Source organism: Pelophylax lessonae, assembly GCF_965119305.1.
Source record: "Pelophylax lessonae genome assembly, chromosome: 1".
In the NCBI taxonomy this organism is placed as follows: Eukaryota; Metazoa; Chordata; class Amphibia; order Anura; family Ranidae; genus Pelophylax; species Pelophylax lessonae.
In genome coordinates, this window is record NC_138768.1 from 332,353,470 (window position 1) to 332,373,948 (window position 20,479).

Genomic DNA, 20,479 nt, shown 5'->3' on the forward strand with positions numbered 1-20,479 from the left:
ATTAGCGCCGATCATATTCACCATACACAGTACTATTCAGGGTGGGGACACCGATTTAGATTGGCAGCTTTTTCTTTTTTCTCTTTTTTCTTTATATTTTGGTCATTATTTTGCCTGCTTCTATTAAACACCTTTTACATTTTATATTTTGCTATATCAGACCTTTAAACACACAGGCCAATACCGTTGCTAAAACCTAACCCAACTATCTGCTTTGTTCTGTCTTTTAGGACTCAAGCACCAAGTATCTGTACCATACCACCAGGTACAAGAAAAAACTCTGTCCAACCACAAAGGTATACAGATAATACTATTATTATGTTTTTGAATCCATTCTCATTTGCAGCCTTTTATTTATTATTTTTTCAGTACACTTAAAGGGGTGTATGAAGCATTTTAAAAAATGAGAATGCAAGCCATGGTTGTAAACATCCTTAACAGTGTTACCCCAATCCTGTCACTGCCAGGGTGCGGCAACACAATTCCCATAATAGCATTAGCACTAAACAGCACACTGGTGGCTAAGTAGTTAGCATTCCACTTCTCTAGCATTTCCACCTAGCAGCACTAGGGTCATCGGTTCAATTCCCAACTGCTATACTACCTGCCTGGAGTTTGCATGTTATTCCTTTGCCTGTATGAGTTTCCTCTGGGTACTCCAGTTTCTTTCCACACTCCAAAGACAAGCTGGTAGGTTAATTGGCTCCTGTCTAAATTGGCCCTAATATGTGTATGTATGAATGTGAGTTAGGGACCTTACACTGTAAGCTCCTTGAGAGCAGGAACGGATGTGACTGTACAGGATATATGTAAAACACTTTGTAAAGTGACGGTGTTGTATAATTATCTGTAATAAATAAACATGGCCCTACCTGGTGCGTTTTTGGCAACAACTAGTCTCGTCCTAAAAAACACATGAAGCATGAAAATGTACCAAAAATGTGCGTAAATGCGTGCAACAAAAACTACACAGAAAAAAACGTATGAATATGCAGAAGCACTAGTGCGAACCTAGGCTTAGAAAACAATCTCACACTACATTGGCTTGTTGCAGGACTCAGGAGTAGTAAAATTTTCCTCGACCCGTGAAAATCTTCAACCGCGTCACTTTCGGTGCGGCCTCATTATTCAACCGCTGGTGCCGCGTCACAGTGTGCATGCCCAGAAGATTCTCTTAGGTCGAGGAAAATTTTACCAGGGAGCAGAGTGGAGCAGAGTGGCAGCTCTCTTGTGGCGTCAGCGGGAGCACTCTGTCCAGCCTCGCCACCTAATAATGACATGCCCCTAGAGAGAGGGGCGGGGATCGGCTCTGTACATAACGTTCTATGGGAGGTCAGGGAGCTATATCCTCTAATTATAAAGCTATATCTTCTAATTATACACCTATATCCTCTGATCTTTGTCAAATGCTGGGGGCTGTATTATCTCCTCCAATTAGTTTCCCCGCAGCCCCCCCCCCCCCCCACGGACTGCATGACGGCAGGGACACAGGCTGCGTGACGGCAGGGACACAGGCTGTGTGAGGGATACGGGGACACAGGCTGCGTGAGGGCGGGGACACAGGCTGGATGATGGCAGGGGACACAGGCTGGATGATGCCGGGGGAGACAGGCTGAATGATGGCAGGGGAGACAGGCTGAATGATGGCAGGGGAGACAGGCTGAATGATGGCGGGGAGACAGGCTGAATGATGGCGGGGCCATTTTGCTGGAGCCGGAGACAAACAGCACAGGAGCTTCTGGCTCTTGTGGGCGGGGTGGCGTTTCCTTCTACTTTCATTTCTCCATGCTGCTGATGAACCTTGCTGTGTTCTCCATGTGGTAACTACTCTAAAGGAGTTTCATTACCCTGGCCTTCACCTTTTCATCTTCAGAGGGGTTTAGGGTCTTTAGGGGGCTTAGGATTATCCCCCGGAGTAGCGATGCATGCATCGCGATCGCCTCTTAAAGGCGCAGCTCACGCCGGTAGCGGCGGACTTACTGGGACCTGTGGTGCCTTTGTAACCTCACTTAGCCTCAGGGGCGTTAATATTTGGTGATTGGACGCGGATTGCTCCCTCTTAGGCCATTTCTCCTGTTTTCAGGAGAAGCTTCTGTTTAACCCTGCGTTGCAGTTTCCAGTGTTTCCCAATCTGCTCTTTACATTCTTAGTCCCGGTTCACACTACCACGACTTGTCAGGCGACTTGTGAACAGACACTTACTGTGCAATCCTACTGTTTGGCCATTTGTCTAACATGGATTCCCCAAGTTTGTCTGTGACCCCAGATGTATCGTTGGGGCCCGCTTCTAATGCTCATGATGTGACTTTATTGTCTGTGATGCAAGAAATGTCCAGAAAAATGGACAAAGTTATTGTGGCAGCATTTGCTAAGAAACGCCCTCGGCCCTCGCCTGTCTCATCTCAGACCTCAGATTCTGAGGCCGATATGGTCACCGGCGACGTAGACCCCCTTTTGGAGGATGTGTCCCCGCATTCAGAATGACGTGGAAGAGGATGTTTCCACACCCGCCTTGGCACAGGAAAAGGCGCTGGTAGATGCTTTGATATCCTCAGTGAAGGACACCCTGAAAATCACGGATGCGATTTCTAAATCGCAAGGAGCCTCAGTATCCTTTGGATCCCTCAGGGCAAAGAAATCGGCCAAGGTTTTCCCTTGTCCCGAAGTCTTGTCTGCCTTAGTGGAGGAACAATGGCGGCGACCTAATCGCACGCTTGCAGTTCCCAAAGGTTTGGCTAGACCCGTTTGAGGAAGAGATCTTACGCAAATGGACTTTCCCGTCTCAGGTGGACCCCCAGATATGTGGTATTCACAAGGCCACGGTTTTACCGGTGGCAGAATCCTCATCTCTCCCTGATCTGGTTGACGGACGTATTGAGGTCTTATCCCGACACCTGTATACAGTAGTGGGATCTATTCTCAGGCCTGCCCTGACTACCATTCTAGTTTCTCAGACTATGTTTGAATGGGCAAAGGCTCTGAGAGAGGCACTGACGGTAACCCTTTTATCGTCATCTGCCCTGGAACTCACTGACCAATTATCGCAGACTCTGCAATTTGTATGGGATGCTAACCTGGAAGTTTCTCTTACGTCCTCCGACAGTCGCCGCCTCTTCATATTCGTCACATATGGGGTATTAGACTTTGCTCTGAAGGAGTAGCTAGGCAACAGAATATGTTAACATTAAAGCTTTTAACATATCCCACCCTCAAGGGGTGGTCCCCTCAGTCAATACCCTCCTACTTCCTGCAACCATATCTCAGTTTCAATGTCTAGCTTGTCAGGAGTGGCTGGCTCTCTCTGTGCTGGGGCTTTGTGCTCCAGACTCTTTCTTCTTTTTTGATTTTTTGTTTGAGTTTTCTCTCTACCTTTACTTAGCTGTTCTTTTTTTCAGCATTAGTTAGTTCTTCTGATGAAGAGGATCATGCGGGCTGGGTCTCGGGCTGATCCCCCTGGTCGCAGGTCGTGGGTCAGTGGCTTCCCAGCCTGCCATCGAGCGTTCAGCCAGGTAACGCTCCTGGCACAGTGAACGACCCATCCCTGTTCGGTGCAGGGATGATTGGTGAGGTGGCTACCTCACTGGACGCTGTGCGGTTTCTTAACCCCCATTCTGTGCGTCTTGTATGCGACACTCCCTGCCTCATGTGCAGCGGCTTGTTCGCCTGTGCGGGTCCCCCACGCCATTGTGAGCTAAGTGTATCTATGTGGGGACCTGTCTGTCTGGGGGGGTGTCAGTCTGGGACTGTGTAACCTGCCTCTGTTCTCACTGTTTGTCTCCCTGTCACTCGGCTGCATGCTGTGGGCTGCAAGGGGGGGGGAGCTGTGTGACACTGTGTGTGTCAGCCTTGTCAGAGTGAGAATCTGTGTGCTGTGGGGCATGTTTTGTGGCATGTTTGGGCACTATACAGCGATCGCTGCGGCAATCTAACATGTTTTTTTATACATGGATAACATGTGTGCATTACTGTACTGTGGAGCGGCGGTTTCGGCGCCAAACGGCGCCATTTTGCCTACACTCGCTCCGGCCGCATGTTCTACATGCATGGCGGCCATTTTCTTGTAGCCTCCCATAGGCTTTAATAGAGCGCCCTGGCCGCATCACTTCCTCTTCTCCAGGATGCACCGATCGAGGCAGCAGCAGCGGCGAGGGTCTCCTCAGGTTATATCCTTCTTATCCATTGCCTGTGTCAGTTTTATTGTCCCTGTGGGGGTCTCATTGTGCTTGTGTGTGGTGCGGTGGGCTGCGCTCGCCGCGCTTGTTAAAGGGGCAGTTAACCCTTTATTACCCGGCAGTCGACGCCCCGTGGCGTCTGCCTCTTCGAGACGATCTCCTGTCTCAAGGGCCGATATACCATCCTGCTTTACAGTCGCTGGCTTTGACGGCCTGGCTGTTGAGACCGAGGTCCTGAAGGAGAAGGGTCTCTCCCCGGAGGTTGTTCATACCTTGATCAACGCGAGGAAGTCTTCCTCGGGGAAGGTTTATTACCGTACTTTGAAGCCCTATTTTGCCTGGTGTGAGTCCAGGGGGTTTTCACCCCGCACGTACTCGGTTTCCCGAGTGCTGTCCTTCCTTCAAACAGGTGTCGATCAGCGTTTGGCGCTGGCTACGATAAAGGGTCAGGTGTCTGCGCTGGCCGTTCTGTTTCAACGTCCCGTGGCTTCCAACTCCTTGGTTGGCACTTTTGTTCAGGGTGTGCAGCATCTGGTTCCTCCTAGGAGGGATCCTCTGCCCCCTTGGGACTTGAATCTCGTTCTATCTGTGTTACAACGTGCTCCTTTTGAACAGATCAGGGAGATCTCGTTGTCTATGTTGTCCAAAAAGGTCGCCTTTTTGGTTGCGATCACTTCGGCTCGCAGAGTGTCGGAGCTGGCGGCTTTGTCCTGCAAGTCTCCGTATCTGGTTGTTCATTTGGATAAGGTGGTCTTGCGACCTAATCCTTCTTTTCTTCCGAAGCGAGTTTCGGAATTCCGTCTTAATGAAGATATTGTCTTGCCTTCGCTGTGCGTGAAGCCTAAACATCCAAAGGAGGTGAGACTACATTCTTTGGATGTTGTTCGGGCGATAAGGGTTTACCTTAAATCGACTGAGTCCTTTCGAAAGACGGACTCCTTGTTTGTTCTTCCAGAGGGTCCTCGGAAGGGCATGGCGGCGTCGGCCTCTACCATCGCCAAATGGATCAGGCAGACCATTGAACAGGCCTATGCTTTGCAGGGGAAGGTTCCCCCTGTGCCTGTGAAGGCGCACTCTACTAGATCTCTGAGTACGTCTTGGGCCTGTCGTCATGGGGCTTCTGTAGCCCAGGTGTGTAAGGCGGCGACCTGGTCGACCGTGCACACTTTCACAAAATTCTACAAAGTAGATGTTCAGGCATCGGCGGATGCTTCCTTTGGCCGCAAGGTTCTTAGTGCGGCAATTCCCTAGGGTCCCTTGTTGGGGACCTCTGGCTGTTGGGGTAAGTTTTTTATCCCCTGGTTATTTGTCTTTTCCTGGGTTGTTGCTCCTGTTGAGCAATTATTTTTCCTGTAGCCCAGCTGGTTTCCTTCCTTTGGTAAGGTTCCTTTCTTTGATGCGGAGACTGCGTTGCCTTTCGGCGCAGATGCGTTTCCCACCCCTCATGTTTGCACTGCTTTGGGACGTCCCCATATGTGACGAATATGAAGAGGCCGCGACTGTCGGAGAAAACGGAATTTTTGTAAAATCTTACCTGTAAAATTCCTTTCTCTGAGTCCTCCGACAGTCGCCGCCCCCGCCCCTCTTTTGGGGTTTGGTTGTATACTCTACTGCTATTCCACTGAAACTGAGATATGGTTGCAGGAAGTAGGAGGGTATTGACTGAGGGGACCACCCCTTGAGGGTGGGATATGTTAAAAGCTTTAATGTTAACATATTCTGTTGCCTAGCTACTCCTTCGGAGCAAAGTCTAATACCCCATATGTGTCGAATATGAAGAGGCGGCGACTGTCGGAGGACTCAGAGAAAGGAATTTTACAGGTAAGATTTTACAAAAATTCATTTTTTTCCGCTCGCAGCCAGAGCGTCAGTGGTAAGTGTGCTCATCAGACGTACGATCTGGCTAAAGTCCTGGTCGGCCGACCCAGGCTTCTAAGAAGCTTTTGGCAGATCTCCCCTTTCAGGGTGATTGCCGTTTTGGTTCCTCCTGGGATGACTTGATCAAGACGGTCACTGGGGAAAAGAGCACACTCCTTCCTCACTCAACTAAGGGTTTCTTTACAGCTGGCCCAGCAGCAATTTTTCTGGCTCTGAGGAAGGGGGTTCGCCCCTGAAACGCGTCAGCCCAGCCACAGCAGCCCCATGCGACACTCTGCATGCCTATTTGCTACATATGGGACCTTGGCTACCTTAGAGATTGTATATGCAATGTTGATGTGTGTATTATCACACCTGCCTTGTGAGTATTCTGTATACTTTTTAATATTTTAATAAATGGTTTTAGCGGTTATGCACTAGGTCGGTGCGCCCTCTTTTCCTTTTTGTCTTTTCCCCCATCATTCAGCCTGTGTCTCCCGCCATCACGCAGCCCGTGCCTGCGCCATCAAGCAGCCTGTGTCCCCCCCATCATGTAGCCTGTGTCCCGCTGTCATCCAGATCCAGCTGATCGCTCCGCATGTAAGGGGTTAATTCACTTGAGTTGTGTTCGGCAAGTCTCCAGCAGGGGGGGGGGTGGCTGCGGGGAAACTGATTGGAGGAGACGATGCAGCCCTCAGCGTTTTGACAAAGATCAGAGGATATATGTGTATAATTAGAGGATACAGCTTTCTAATTTGAGGATTTAGCTCCCCCGACCTCCCATAGAACGTTATGTACAGAGCCGATCCCCGCCCCTCTCTCTAGGGGCGTGTCATCAGGTGGCAGGGCTGGACAGAGTGCTCCTGCTGACGTCACAAAAGAGAGCTGCCACTCTGCTCCGCTCCCTGGCAAGATTTTCCTCAACCTAAGAGAATCTTCTGGGCATGCGCACTGTGATGCGGCACCATCTGTTGCATGACGAGGCCACACCGGAAGTGACGCGGTCGAGGATTTTCACGGGTCGAGGAAAATTTTTTCTACATTGCATAAGTTGCTTCCTCCACCCTAAATATTTGAAGCTTCTCTTTAGTCCATGGAAGCCTATATCCCTTGGAGACTAGAAGTGCCTTTCCAACCCCTAGATTAGTTTTAGAACCAACCAACAAAAGTATCTTTTTTGTTGTATACTTTTTTTATTTTCAGTTAGACATTTATATCATAGAGCTCAGCAGTGTGTTACATTTTTTTTTTTGTTTTTTTTTGTTTTTTCTTTTGATGGCCTGGTTTCATTTACCAAGTCAACCACATGAAAAAGTACAAGATTGTTTTGATAACAGCTCTAGGTGGTGATGTGTGCAGGCTGTAAGTAAAACATTTTGCTGGGTGACTTTCAGATGGCCACTGGTCGAGCTCGTTCTGCAAGGAAGCTCAAACCATGGCTAGTGGAGCAGATTGAAGGTGGAAAGTATGCTGGACTTGTGTGGGATGATGAACAGAAAACTTGTTTCCGAATCCCATGGAAACACGCAGGGAAGCAGGACTTTCGACATGATGAAGATGCTGCCATCTTTAAGGTACTTCTCTTACTTTTTACCTTGTTAATCTTATATTTATTTTTCCTTTATATTATCTTTCCAACCTAATTTTATGGTGTTTTACGAACCAGTAGTACGTATTACTCTAAATTATTTATGCATTTTTTGTTCAGTTTTTTCTTTTTCAATCAGTCATCCTAAAAGATCCCCTTTGTAACTTAGTTTCTCCTGTATGTTGTTGGCATGGGGTCTTTAAACACTTGACCTTCGGAAGATTTACCCCCCTTCATGACCAGGCCACTTCTTGCGATACAGTATTGCGGTATTTTAACTGACAAGTCATGGGTCATGCAATGCTGTACCCAAATAAAATGTACATAATTTTTTTCCCCATAAATAGAACTTTGTTTTAATGCTATTTGATCTCTACTGCATTTTTTCTTTTTTGCTCTAAAAATAAAAAAAGACCTACAATTTTGAAAAAAACCCGATATTTTTTACTTTCTGCTATAAAACCCAATTTCTTAGGCCAATATGTATTCTGCTACATGTTTTTGGTAAAGAAAGAATCCCAATAAGCATATATCGATTGGCTTACGCAAACATTATAGCGTCTACAAACTATGGGATATATACCAGAATTTGTAATGTACTTTTTTTTTTATACTAGTAATGGCGGCGATCAGCGGCTTATAGCAGGACTGCGATATTGCGCTGGACAATTGGACACTAGCTGACAATTTTGACACTTTGCAGGAACCAGTGACACTAATACAGTAATCAGTGCTAAAAATATTACTACCCTAACACAAGCTATGCCTTCTTGCACTATAGCAGGATGAAAAGATGTTGGGTAGGGGGGCATGGGTATCAGCATTGTCACTGCTGAATCACATGTCTGTAGCTTGTCAATCAGCACCAGGCCAAACCTAGTCCTGCCCACTTATTTCTGGATTGACAGCACTGCCTTGCTGAAACCTTCCCAACAGAGAGTTGCCATCTCTGGGAGTGAGGCAAGGCAAACTGCTAAAAAGCATTGTATGGAGACCCGGCTTGTTTTTCTGACCTCATTTCAAATAACTGCTCGAATGCAGGAACAAAGATTTTACAGCATCTAAATTTTTTTTTTTAATTAATACATAAATGGATAAAACCTTTATATTTTTGTCTGCAGTTCAAAAACTCATCTTCGCAAAGAAGATTATTAGATTTGCTTTATCCAAGGATAGCATAGAGTGAAATTCTCTTTTCCTCTGAGATGTCTGTATGCATTGGCATTATCAGAGAGAATTTGACAAGCTACACTATATTACCAAAAGTATTGGGACGCCTACCTTTACACACAGATGAACTTTAATGGCATCCCAGTCTTAGTCCATAGGGTTCAATATTGAGTTGGCCCACCCTTTACAGCTATAACAGCTTCAACTCTTCTGGGAAGGCTGTCCACAAGGTTTAGGAGTGTCTATGGGAATGTTTAACCATTCTTCCAAAAGCGCATTTGTGAGGTCAGGCACTGATGCAGACGAGAAGACCTGGCTCGCAGTCTCCGCTCGAATTCATCCCAAAGGTGTCCTATCGGGTTGAGGTTAAGACTCTGTGCAGGCCAGTCTAGTTCCTCCACCCTAAACTTACTCATCCGTGTCTGAATGGACCTTGCTTTGTGCACTGGTCCAAATCATTTGGTGGAGGGGGATTATGGTGTGGGGTTGTTTTTCAGGGGTTGGGCTTAGTTTCCTTAGTTCCAGTGAAGGGAACTCTTAAGGCATCAGCATACCAAGACATTTTGCACAATTTCATACTCCCTACTTTGTGGGAACAGTTTGAGGATGGCCCTTCCTGTTCCAACATGACTGCACACCCGTGCACAAACAAGGTCCATAAAGACATGGATGAGCGAGTTTGGGGGGAAGGAACTTAAATGGCCTGCACAGAGTCCTGACCTCAACCCGACAGAATACCTTTGGAATGAATTAGAGCGGAGACTGCGAGCCAGGCCTTTTCATCCACATCAGTGCCTGACCTTACAAATGTGCTTCTGGAAGAATGGTCAAACATTTCCATAGACACATTCCTAAACCTTGTGGACAGCCTTCCCAGATGAGTTGAAGCTGTTATAGCTGCAAAGGGGGGGGGGCAACTCAATATTGAACCCAACAGACTAAGACTCGGATGCCATTAAAGTTCATGTGCGTGTAAAGGCAGGTGTCCCAATACTTGTGGTAAAATAGTGTATATTGCATTTAACTTCAAAAAGAAAAAAAAAGTAAAAACTTGTCAACATTTTTTGGGGGGCAGGGGTGGGGGGGATAGAGTGTAAAAGTGTTAAAACCTTGTCAGGTTTTGGTTGCTATCTGTTACCCCATTGGTAAATCTTTAAATGTTGAGGACATTTCTTCTGATTGCAACTGTATAAAAGGTTGCTCGGACGAATGTTACTTGGACCCCGCACTGGACAAAGGAGAAGCAAGGCTAGGACAGCCTGTAATGTTGCTGGCTGGCACTGGACCCTGCCTTTACCGAACCCTGCACAATGATACATTGTTTGTTGTTTTCTGGTAGGGTGCTATACTGGTCCAGGGCAGTGAACTTCAGATGGGTTATTGAGTCTATGAAGGGCCTCTGGGCAAACCAACCTAGATGGGTGGAAAAGAAAGATTTTCCCCTTGTTGTGGGACTTTTAAGGCACTCACATGAATTACAAAAATAGTATTGAAAAGAGTAAATTTTTATTGAATAAATATCAACATTTGTGAAAATATTATTAAAATATCCAAACAGTTCATTACATAATACATGTTGTCAGCCTAAACAGTGAGAGATACCTAATGCATTTCGAAGTCAAGAAACTTCTTCCTCATGGGTAGATCTGACATCTGTAGCTAGACTTCTGTGATCAAACCATATAAATTGTAATTAGTACATATGTTTGAACAATGTTGTACAACGCATATTCATATACATTAAATCATAGCATTGAGAAATTTTTGCTGAACACTTACATCCACTGCATATCATTACATTACTCCTTTGTATGGAGTAAAAAATAGAGTCAATGATGGACTCTAATTTTTGTGTTAAGCAATATAATCACTATATAGGTATTTACTTGTCTTGTATTGTCTTTTGCTATATTATGTGGATTTGCATATTTAAAATGTATATACCTCTTTGAAAATCCCTTCTATGAAAGTGTTTGTTTATAGAAACAGGCAAGCATTCCACATTGGGATCTACAAATGTCTTTCTCTGCTGAATATTTGCATATGTAAATCGGTGTATGACTTCTGCCATGTTGGGTCACAAATGATGTAGATGTATGAGAAGTCTTCACTATATATATGATTATACATTGCTACAAGTTTATATGTATTTAATGAACAGATATACAGTCACCTCTATTTATGCTGACTTTTTGTAAATCAACTATTTTGGGAACGCCTTCTATTTGTTATACTTATGTTTCCCCAGTTACGCTAGGTCCATTTGGATTGTGCGCCCCATCGGGGTGCTCAACTGTGGACAGCCCGGTGTTCTAAAATTTTCTATGACCCGTGAAAAAATCGGACCTCGTCACTTCCGGTGATGGGAGTCTCAAGTGCGCATGCGCACAAGACATTATCTTGGTTTGGTAAACTTATAACACATAGCGGGCAGTTGAATTAGAGGAGGCGGGGCTGAGGTGGGACGGAAGACACCGCCGCGTCATCTGCAGAGCTGAATAGAGGAGGCAGGACGGAGGTGCGGCCGTGTAATAAATGCAGGACTTTAGCGACTCCTTGTTTTATTATCTTTAGCAATTATCGTATTATTTATCCTTAGGATTTCATAACATTTAGTATTTCTATAATACAAAATAAGAAATACTAAATGTAATTAAATCCTAAGGATAAATAATACGATAATTACTAAAGATAATAAAACGTAAGGAGTCGCTTAAGCCCTGCATTTATTACACGGCCGCACCTCCATCCCGCCTCCTCCGCCAGCTCTGCATATGTGCCTCCGTCCCTAATGTCTCAATGACGCGGCGGTGTCCTCCGTCCTCCGTCGCACCTCAGCCCCGCCTCCTCTCAATCAGCTGTCCGCTCTCTGTTATAATTTTGCCAAACCTCGAAAAATTTCTTCTGCACATGCGCACGGACGACTTCCATCAGTTGTTTTGTGATGCTCTGTCAACGGAAGTGACAAGGTCCGTTTTTTTTCACGGGTCCGACAAAATTTTAGAACACCGGTGTTGTAAAATTTTGTCGGACCCATGAAAAAATCGGACCTCGTCACTTCCGGGGACAGAGCATCGACAGAGCATCACAAAACAGCTGATGGAGTCGTCCGTGCGCATGCGCAGAAGACATTTTTCGAGGTTTGGCAAAATTATAACAGACAGCGGACAGCTGACTGAGAGGAAGCGGGGCTGAGGTGGGACGGAAGACACCGCCGCGTCATCTGCAGAGCTGAATAGAGGAGGCGGGACGGAGGTGCGGCCGTGTTAATGCAGGGCTTAAGCGACTCCTTCTGTTTTATTATCTTTAGTAATTATCGTATTATTTATCCTTAGGATTTAATTACATTTAGTATTTCTTATTTTGTATTATAGAAATACTAAATGTAATGAAATCCTAAGGATAAATAATACGATAATTACTAAAGATAATAAAACAGGAGTCGCTTAAGCCCTGCATTTATTACACGGCCGCACCTCCGTCCCGCCTCCTCTATTCAGCTCTGCAGATGACGCGGCGGTGTCTTCCGTCCCACCTCAGCCCCGCTTCTTCTCAGGCAACTGCCCGCTATGTGTTATAATTTTACCAAACCAAGATAAAGTCTTGTGCGCATGCGCACTTGGGACGCCCATCAGCTGTTTCATGACGTAGGGCCACCGGAAGTGACGAGGTCCGATTTTTTTCACAGGTCCGACCAAATTTTAGAACACCGGCGCATGCTCAATGTTCTCTCCTTCCGGCCGTGGACCGCACGGCTGGGAGGAGTCTTCGTGTCGGTGGAGCGCAGGAGCTGGCCGCCGCCCCATCGCGTCATCCCCCAATGACGCATGTTGGGGTGGCGCCGAGCCCCTGCCCTCCAGGGAGTCCATTTGGAAGCGCAGCTGTTTGAAAGGATACAATTATCACCTTAGCCCCACTCCAGCTGATTCTGATCTTGCTAGATGCAGGTAATATTTAAACTGACTCAACAGCATGCTTTCTCACTCTGCCTCCTGCGAGCGTCGTTGGTGTGTATATGAGCCCTATCTAACATCAAGGTATGTCTTCTTTTTTCTAGACCACTAAGTCCATATTTACTTTATGACTTTTTATATCTACTCACTTCTTGCTCTCTATCATGTGCCCACACAAATCTATTGCTAGATAAAATGGCAATGGGATGGATGTGGACCTTTAGTGGCAATCATTTAATTTTATATTATATATAGATACGCTATTAATTGCCATGTTTTTATATATTTTTGACAAGCTATTTTTGACAAGCTATTTCAATTCTCTATTATTATCTTTTTCTTTTTTCCTCCTTTTCCTTGTTTTTTTCTTGTGGCCATTCTAGTTAAGGAAACTTACTATTTACCAACGAACTAGCATATACCCTCTCTTTATTCCTTTTCAATGCTAGGGCTTTCTTATCTCTTTTGGACTCCAGTTGTCCACAGGGCTGCATACTGGGGGATGTACTTCTTTGACGGACCTTCAGGGGAATACCGCACTATTTCCTAACTGTGACCCACCAGGCAGATGTCTTTCTGACACCAGTTGTTTTTAATGACAAACAGTGGAAATGATATGATATGCAGTGGATGTAAGTGTTCAGCAAACATTTCTCAATGCTATGATTTAATGTAAATGAATATGCGTTGTACAACATTATTATAACATATGTACTAATTACAATTTATATGGTTTGATCACAGAAGTCTAGCTACAGATGTCAGATCTACCCCTGAGGAAGAAGTTTCATGACTTCGAAATGCATTGGGTATCTCTCACTGTTTAGGCTGACAACCACATGTATTATGTCATTGAATATTGAAAATATTGAAATTTATTCAATAAAAATTTACTCTTTTCAATACTATTTCTGTAACTCATGTAAGTGCCTTAAAAGTCCCACAACAAGGGGAAAATCTTTCTTTTCTACCAATTAAGGGATGTGGCACCTTCATTGGATCACTCATTGAGAGCAATCTTGGTGAAAATTAGACCCCGCCACAAGGGGGTTAGTGGCTGGACTAGTGAGCTCCCCTGATAGCCCCTTTCCCACTCTCACTTGGGCAGGGAGAGTGACCTGGTTTTAGAATGTGTATTGCTTTAACTCTTTGTGGTTGGCGTCAGCTGCAGGGGACTGTTCTGTGGGTCTTTGGTAAGTTTTCACTGTTTTTCTGTGATGCCTGCTAGTGCTCTCTGTTCTGGGTGCTCCTATTGCCCTCTGTACTGCTGACTGTCTCACATATTGCAGTAGCGGGGCTGAGAGATGACCCAGGAGCCTTCTGACACAAACTATGGGCTCTGGAGCTATGCTCTCCTCCCTCTGATGTCCCTGATACCAACCACATCCCAGGAAAAAAACGTCATGAGGGGGCGAAGTCTCATGGTGGTGGCCATATTTCCCATCTCGTATCAACATTAGGAGCTCTCAAAAAGTGGTGTCAGCTACAGGGACAGTGGTACACCAGACCTTTCATTACACAATTAACAGGACCATGTCTGCAGTCCTCTCTACTTGTCCCTGCCATCATCTGAGCACAGTAGCATCTCCTCCGAGGTCACATGAGCAAATTTTCTGGAGTGGTATGGTCATTGACAGTTTAAGGTCTTCACCTAGAGTAACCATTGCCCTGTTGGCAATTGCACAGTGCCCTCTTGGCTGACTATCTTAGAGTAGGACCCATTTTTCGCATTATGTCTCACAGATGGCAGAGAGGAGGGGGGAACAGGTCCCAAATACCTATGCTGGGTAGGGGGGACCTGGATGTTCCCCTTCAAGTATAGTTCACGCTGGGGGTCAATGTGTTGCTTGCAGCTCTGACTCCCTTCCCCTATTGCATATTTCTTCTACCTCCGGCCCACTTTCCTTCAGTTTCCACTTGACAGAGGATATTTGTCGTTTACGTTAGTGGGGATGCTACATCAGCTTCCTGGCACTCTTTCTGGATTGGGACATCAGGGTCACAAACATATGTGTACCCTCTCTCCTCCCCCTTCCTTATTAACGGAGGAGGAACTTGTGGAGGATGACGCAGATGAAGATAACTTTGTACCTGAAGGTGAGGAGGCAAAAGACTCCTTTTCTGAGGGCTCTGCTTCTGAGGAACCCCAGGGTCAGCGTTTAACTCAGAAGATCTTTGTACATTTTCCCGCAGAAGTGGTGCACACTGATGTGAAATTGCCACTTCCCAAGTTCTCTTCTCAGAAGGTTCCACCCCTGGGATCATGGCAGCCACCACAATATCCTCAGTTGCTCCCTATACATCCTTACCTTAAGAATTTTTTAAAACGTATGCATACTGGGATCACCCCAAGGTGTTTGAAAGTTGGGAAAATTACGTTTGTGCCCAACCTGGATAAGCATATCCAAAAAATGTGGGATGGATAGAGTTCACTTTTACCACTTAGCATGAAGGGCAAACTTATGACAAGCAGATCTGCTGCTTCTTCCATTAAACTTTGCTTTGTCTGCTCTCAGGCCTCGACTTCTGAGTCGAAACCTAAGTCCCAATCTCATAAAAAATCCTCGACCCCCCAAGCCAGCAAAATAGTTAAGTCCTCTTCCCAATGAACCGATATCCCCACTCTTGCAGTTGGGGGGATGTTTGCAGATATTTGGCTGGGGGAGATTTCAGAGCTCATGGCTACAAGCTGGAATTTTGGAGATTTCCCCCTTCAAGATTCATGCTTTCAAATGTTTCTTTGAACCACGTAAAAGATTGGCACTTTTGAATCTCCCAATCAAATTCTTTCTTAGGAAGTGATCTTTCCGTTTCCAAAAGACCGAAAATGTCCATGGGTTCTATTCAAATTTCTTTATGGTTCCAAAACAGAACAGCAATTTTCATCCCATTCTTGATCTCAAACATCTCAACAGGTTTCTTCTGGTGCTGAATTTCTGGACAGAAATTGGGACGTTCCATATTAGCTTCTCTCTCGCCAGGGGATTTCCTGGCATTGGTGGACATTGGTGGATGCCTTCCCTACTGTACATGTCCCAATCTTTCCTCCTCACCAGAGGTTTGTATGGTTTGAGGTGGACAGTCTTTTCCAGTTTGCAGCCCTGACTTTTGGCCTGTACATGACCCCCAGAATGTCCACCAAGGTCTTGGCTCTGATTCTGGCTGGGCCTTCTATGGCCCAGTGGATGCTGTTTTGGGGCATTTGGATGATTTGCTTCTAAAGGGTAAATGTGCTCCTCTTTTGTAGCGCAGTGTGTCTCTCACAGTAAGCACTCTGGAGAGGTGCACAATCTTCAGAAATCAGTGTTGCTCCCACCCAGCGGTTGGAATATCTGGGTCTGCTCCTGGCTCCTGCTCAGGCAAGAGTAATTCTCCCTCTGGAGAAATGCATTGCTTTTTTGAATCAGGGGGCTTTTCCCTTTTGCATGAAGGTCTTGGGGAAAAATGGCTCCCTTTGCTCAATTTTATTCCAGGCTTCTGCAGCGGAATGTTCTGAGGGTGTGGGGCAGGAGACCACACTCATTGGAACTCTCTGATGTCTTTACATCCCAGCACTTTACAGTCTCTGTACTGGTGGATGTCTTCACAGCTGCTGGAGACAGGAGAGTCCCCCCCCCCCTCTTGGAAGTTAGAGACGACAGATGCCAGCTTAGAAGGTTGAGGGGACTTCTGGATCACCTTTCAGTTCAGAACTCAGCAAGCGAGGTCTTTGCCTATCAATATTCTGGAATTGGAATCGATTTGCTTCCTCTCTTGCATTGGTTGACACAGCTGCAAGGTCTCCCTGTAAAGTGGGGATCACTAAATGGCGGACCGCAGGCCAAATGCGGACCGCGTCACATTTCCATTCGCACTGCTGCGGTACCGATATTTAGCAGCCTTTTCTTCCGCTGCCGTTGCTCTGTAATCCTCAGAGCAGACAGCAGGAGGCAGGACAGTTCTGGATGGATGGCGGAGCTGCCCGAGGTTAACAAGCAGGTGATTGGCTGCTAGGATGAAGGGCTGTCCTAGCAATCAATTATAATCTTGCAACACCCCCCTCCATCCAGATATGCTGTGCCTGTGCCTCCCTCCAATCTTCGATCTGTGTAAGCAAGGTAAGAAAGTGAGGGAGGGGGTGAAGTCACAGGGAGTGAGGACACTAGTTTGAAAAGCTGAAAATGAGGAATGTGTGTGCGGAGGACAGTGAAGTGGGAGAGCTGAGGACTGTGATGTGTGTGTGTGTGTGTGTGTGTGTGTGTGCTGAGGACATTAGTGGGGGACTAAGTACTGTAATGTGGGGGGCTGAGGACTGCAATTTGGGGGGGGGGACTGAGGACATTACAGTGAGGAGACCTGTGATGTGGTGGGCTGAGGACATCATAGTCGGTGGGGTGCTAAGGACACAAAAGTGGGTTCCTGAGGACTGTGATGTGGGGGGGGGGGGGCCTGAGGACTGTGATGTGGGGGGGGGGGGAACTGAGGACAATAAAGTGGGGTGGCTGAGGACTGTAATGTGGGGGGACTGATGATTGTAATGTAGAGAAAGCTGAGGACATTAAAGTGGGAGGCTGAGGACTGTAATGTGTGTGGGGGGGGATCTTGATGTGAAGGGGGAGAGGACTGTGATGTGCAGTGGGGACTGAGGACGCTGATGTAAGAATGGGTTCAGATCTGTGCATGTGGCGCACACATTGTGGGTAGGTCAGCCCATTTTAATGGGCTGAACTACCCGCGAGAAACATAGATTAAGAAGTCCTGGACCTTTTTTTTCCAAAATCGCGCAGAAACAAGCCGCATCGTGCTGCGGCAACATGCGGTTTGGGACATGCGAAAAGACGCCATGGGTACCGACATAATATTCGGACCTCTGCTAGAAAGTTTTACTGACCGGACCTCTGAATTTTAATTCAATACCCCTGCTGTAAAGGTTCAGTCAAACAACACCATGGCTGTGGCATACATAAATCATAAAGTCAGCACAAGAAGCTGGGCGGCCCAGGAGGAAGTGGATTCTAATCATGTCTTGGGCGGTTTACATTCCAAGAGTGGAAAATTGGCAGCAGCAGCCGTCAGAAGCTGGTACAGGGTAGTGGGTTCTTTACCTGGAGGTATTTGAGGACATCTGTCAATGGCGGGGCACACCAGTTGTGGATCTTCTGGTTTCCAGGTTCAATGCGAAACTGAACAGGTTAATCTCCAAGACTAGGGGTCCCTGGCATTTACTTTGGATGCCTTGGGGACTCCATGGGACCAGTTCTCCCTGATTTATGCCTTCCCTTCACTACAACATCTTCCACGTCTACACCGCAGGATTCGGATAGAGGGAATACCAGTGATTTTGATTGCCCTGGCTTGGCACAGGAGAACATGGTATTACGACCTCATGAACATGTTGGCGTACAGTCCTTTGGGTCTTTCCAGCTTGTCCTGACCTTTTATTGCAAAGTTGGATCTTCCATCCTGAGAAACAGGGAGTCTTGGATTCTGTTTTTCTTACTCTTTTAAAAACAAGGAAGCCTATTTCACAGTAGATTTATTACAAGACCTGGAAATCTTATATTGTTTGGTGCTAGGCTAGGAATTTTTATCCAAGTATGCTGTGGGTGGTATCTTGGCTTTCCTCCAAACAGGTTGATTTGCAACTGGCCTCGAGTATGATAAAGGGTCAGATTTTGGCTTTGGTGGTACTTTTCAATGACTGCTTGCTTTTGAATCCTTGGTGCTTGCCATTGTACAGGGCATTAGGCATATTGCTCCTCCGGTCAAACCAAAGTTGTTCCTGTGGGATACTAATATGGTTCTTTCAGTTTTTGTAAAAAACTCAGTTTAAGCCCATTCCAGACCTTCCCTTATTTTATTGAGACAGAATGTTGTGATTCTAGTTACAATAACTTCAGCTCATAGGGTTTTAGCGCTAGTGGTACTTTCCTGTAAGGAGCTGTGTTTGGTGCTCTAGTGTAACAAGGTGGTTCTTCGGGCCACAGTCCTCTTTTTTGCCAAAAGTGGTTTTCGTCTTGCATCTTAACCAGAACATTGGGAGATAAGGCTCTTGGATGTGGTCCATGCTATCAGGATTTACATGAATTTGACTGCCATGATTTCGCAATAGGATTCTTTCTTTGTGCTTCCTGAGGGCCCAAAGAAGGGTCACGCAGCTTCCAAGTCTGCTATTTCTTGTTGGATTTGTCAGCTTATTTCTCAAACTTATGGTTTGAAAAGAAAGGATCCTCTTTTTTGAATGATGGCTTATTCTACTAGGAGTGTGGGTGCTTCTTGGGCTATTCATTCATCATCAAGCTTCAGTAGTTTAAGTTTGTAAAGTTGCTACCTCGTCTTCAGTTCATACATTTTATCAGGTGGATGTTGGAGTCCTTGAGGATAATACCTTTAGTCGCAGTGTTTTGTAGGCTGCTATGTGGGGTTCTTTCTTGTTTTTCTGGTTTGGTTTTTGGAGCCTGTTGGCTTGTTGCTGTGTTGCCCTCCCTTCATGTTCAGTGCTTTGGGATATCCCTATTCACAAGGATTATTAAAGCTGCTCTGTGCCCTGTGATGTACACTAAAGAAAATGGGATTTTTGGCCTTACCAAGAAATCCATTTCTTGGAGTTCATCACAGGACAGAGATCCCTCCGCAATGTGTTGTGATTCTTGGCTTGCTACAAAACTAAAGCCCTTCCTACAGTCGAGGGGTTATGCCTAGTAGGGGACTACCTGCCTTTTGTTGCCAATGTCCAATCACCTGTAGGTGACGCATAACCCTGTACATAAGCATTAATAAAGCTGCTCTATGTATTGTGAATGTACCCCAAGAAATAGATTATTACAGGTAAGCCAAAAACTAAATTTTCCCCACTTTCAAGAGATTTCTTCTCACTTTCTGTTGTTTATCCAAGGCAGGAGGTGTTCAAAAAGCTTCCCAGTGGGACACAGGCAGCCAAAATACCTGACATGGGTTTTAACCACTCCCCCCTCTATCCAAAAAAGTTTTAGCTTTACCTATACACTGATGCTTAATTACTCTTTTTTGATTTATTAATAACACGTATAGGCATGGGCTCAGTACAAGAACAAATACCAAAATGGAGATAAAGTGGATGCAGCTGCATGGAAGACAAGACTTCGTTGTGCACTGAATAAAAGCCCAGAATTCCAAGAGGTCCCACAGAGGTCCCAGCTGGATATATCTGAACCATACAAAGTTTATAAAATTGTTCCACCAGAGGAGCAAGGTGAGGACTTGCTGTCTGTGTTCTATTGGGGAGATTTCCATCACAGACTTGCTTCATGCTTTCATTTTCTACAGTGACAACTTTATATGTTCCCTTGGAGAATCTACTTAAGGCCTGTGTAAGTTTTAATTTCTTCCTAGTGGATCCTCAAAATAAGTATATTTAGGAATGTAATGAGTAGGGAGAAAACAGTAAGTTCATCTCACTGCAATCCAATAGTAGTCACCTGAACAGGAAGTTTGTTTTTTAAAATCAAAGACAAACTTTATTAATCAGGACAGAAAAAAGTTACAGAATACCTGTGTCACAGTATACAGCAAAATATCTAACACTTGAATATACAAGCAGTAATTCAAATTACAGTACATCTGCGAATATATATATATATATATATATATATATATATATATATATAACCTCAGCTCTGTTATCACATATTGACCAACACACAAGGGAATAAAAAACCATGCATGTAAACATAAAAATACTGGGGTAATAGCGGACCTCTGGTAACATGGTGACTAGGCAA

At 45.5% G+C, this 20,479-nt stretch overlaps 1 protein-coding gene across 1 annotated transcript in view; it reads left to right on the forward strand.

Moving 5' to 3' along the window:
* The first annotated feature begins 232 nt into the window (after positions 1-232).
* IRF9 (interferon regulatory factor 9) overlaps positions 233-20,479 on the forward strand; it is a 42,214-nt gene continuing 21,967 nt past the window's right edge. Inside the window, exons 1-3 of the mRNA XM_082243731.1 lie at positions 233-296; positions 7,424-7,603; positions 19,770-19,950. Of these exons, the coding sequence (XP_082099857.1) occupies positions 7,424-7,603; positions 19,770-19,950 (361 nt within the window). The 5' untranslated portion in view covers positions 233-296. The remainder of the gene's footprint in view (positions 297-7,423; positions 7,604-19,769; positions 19,951-20,479) is intronic.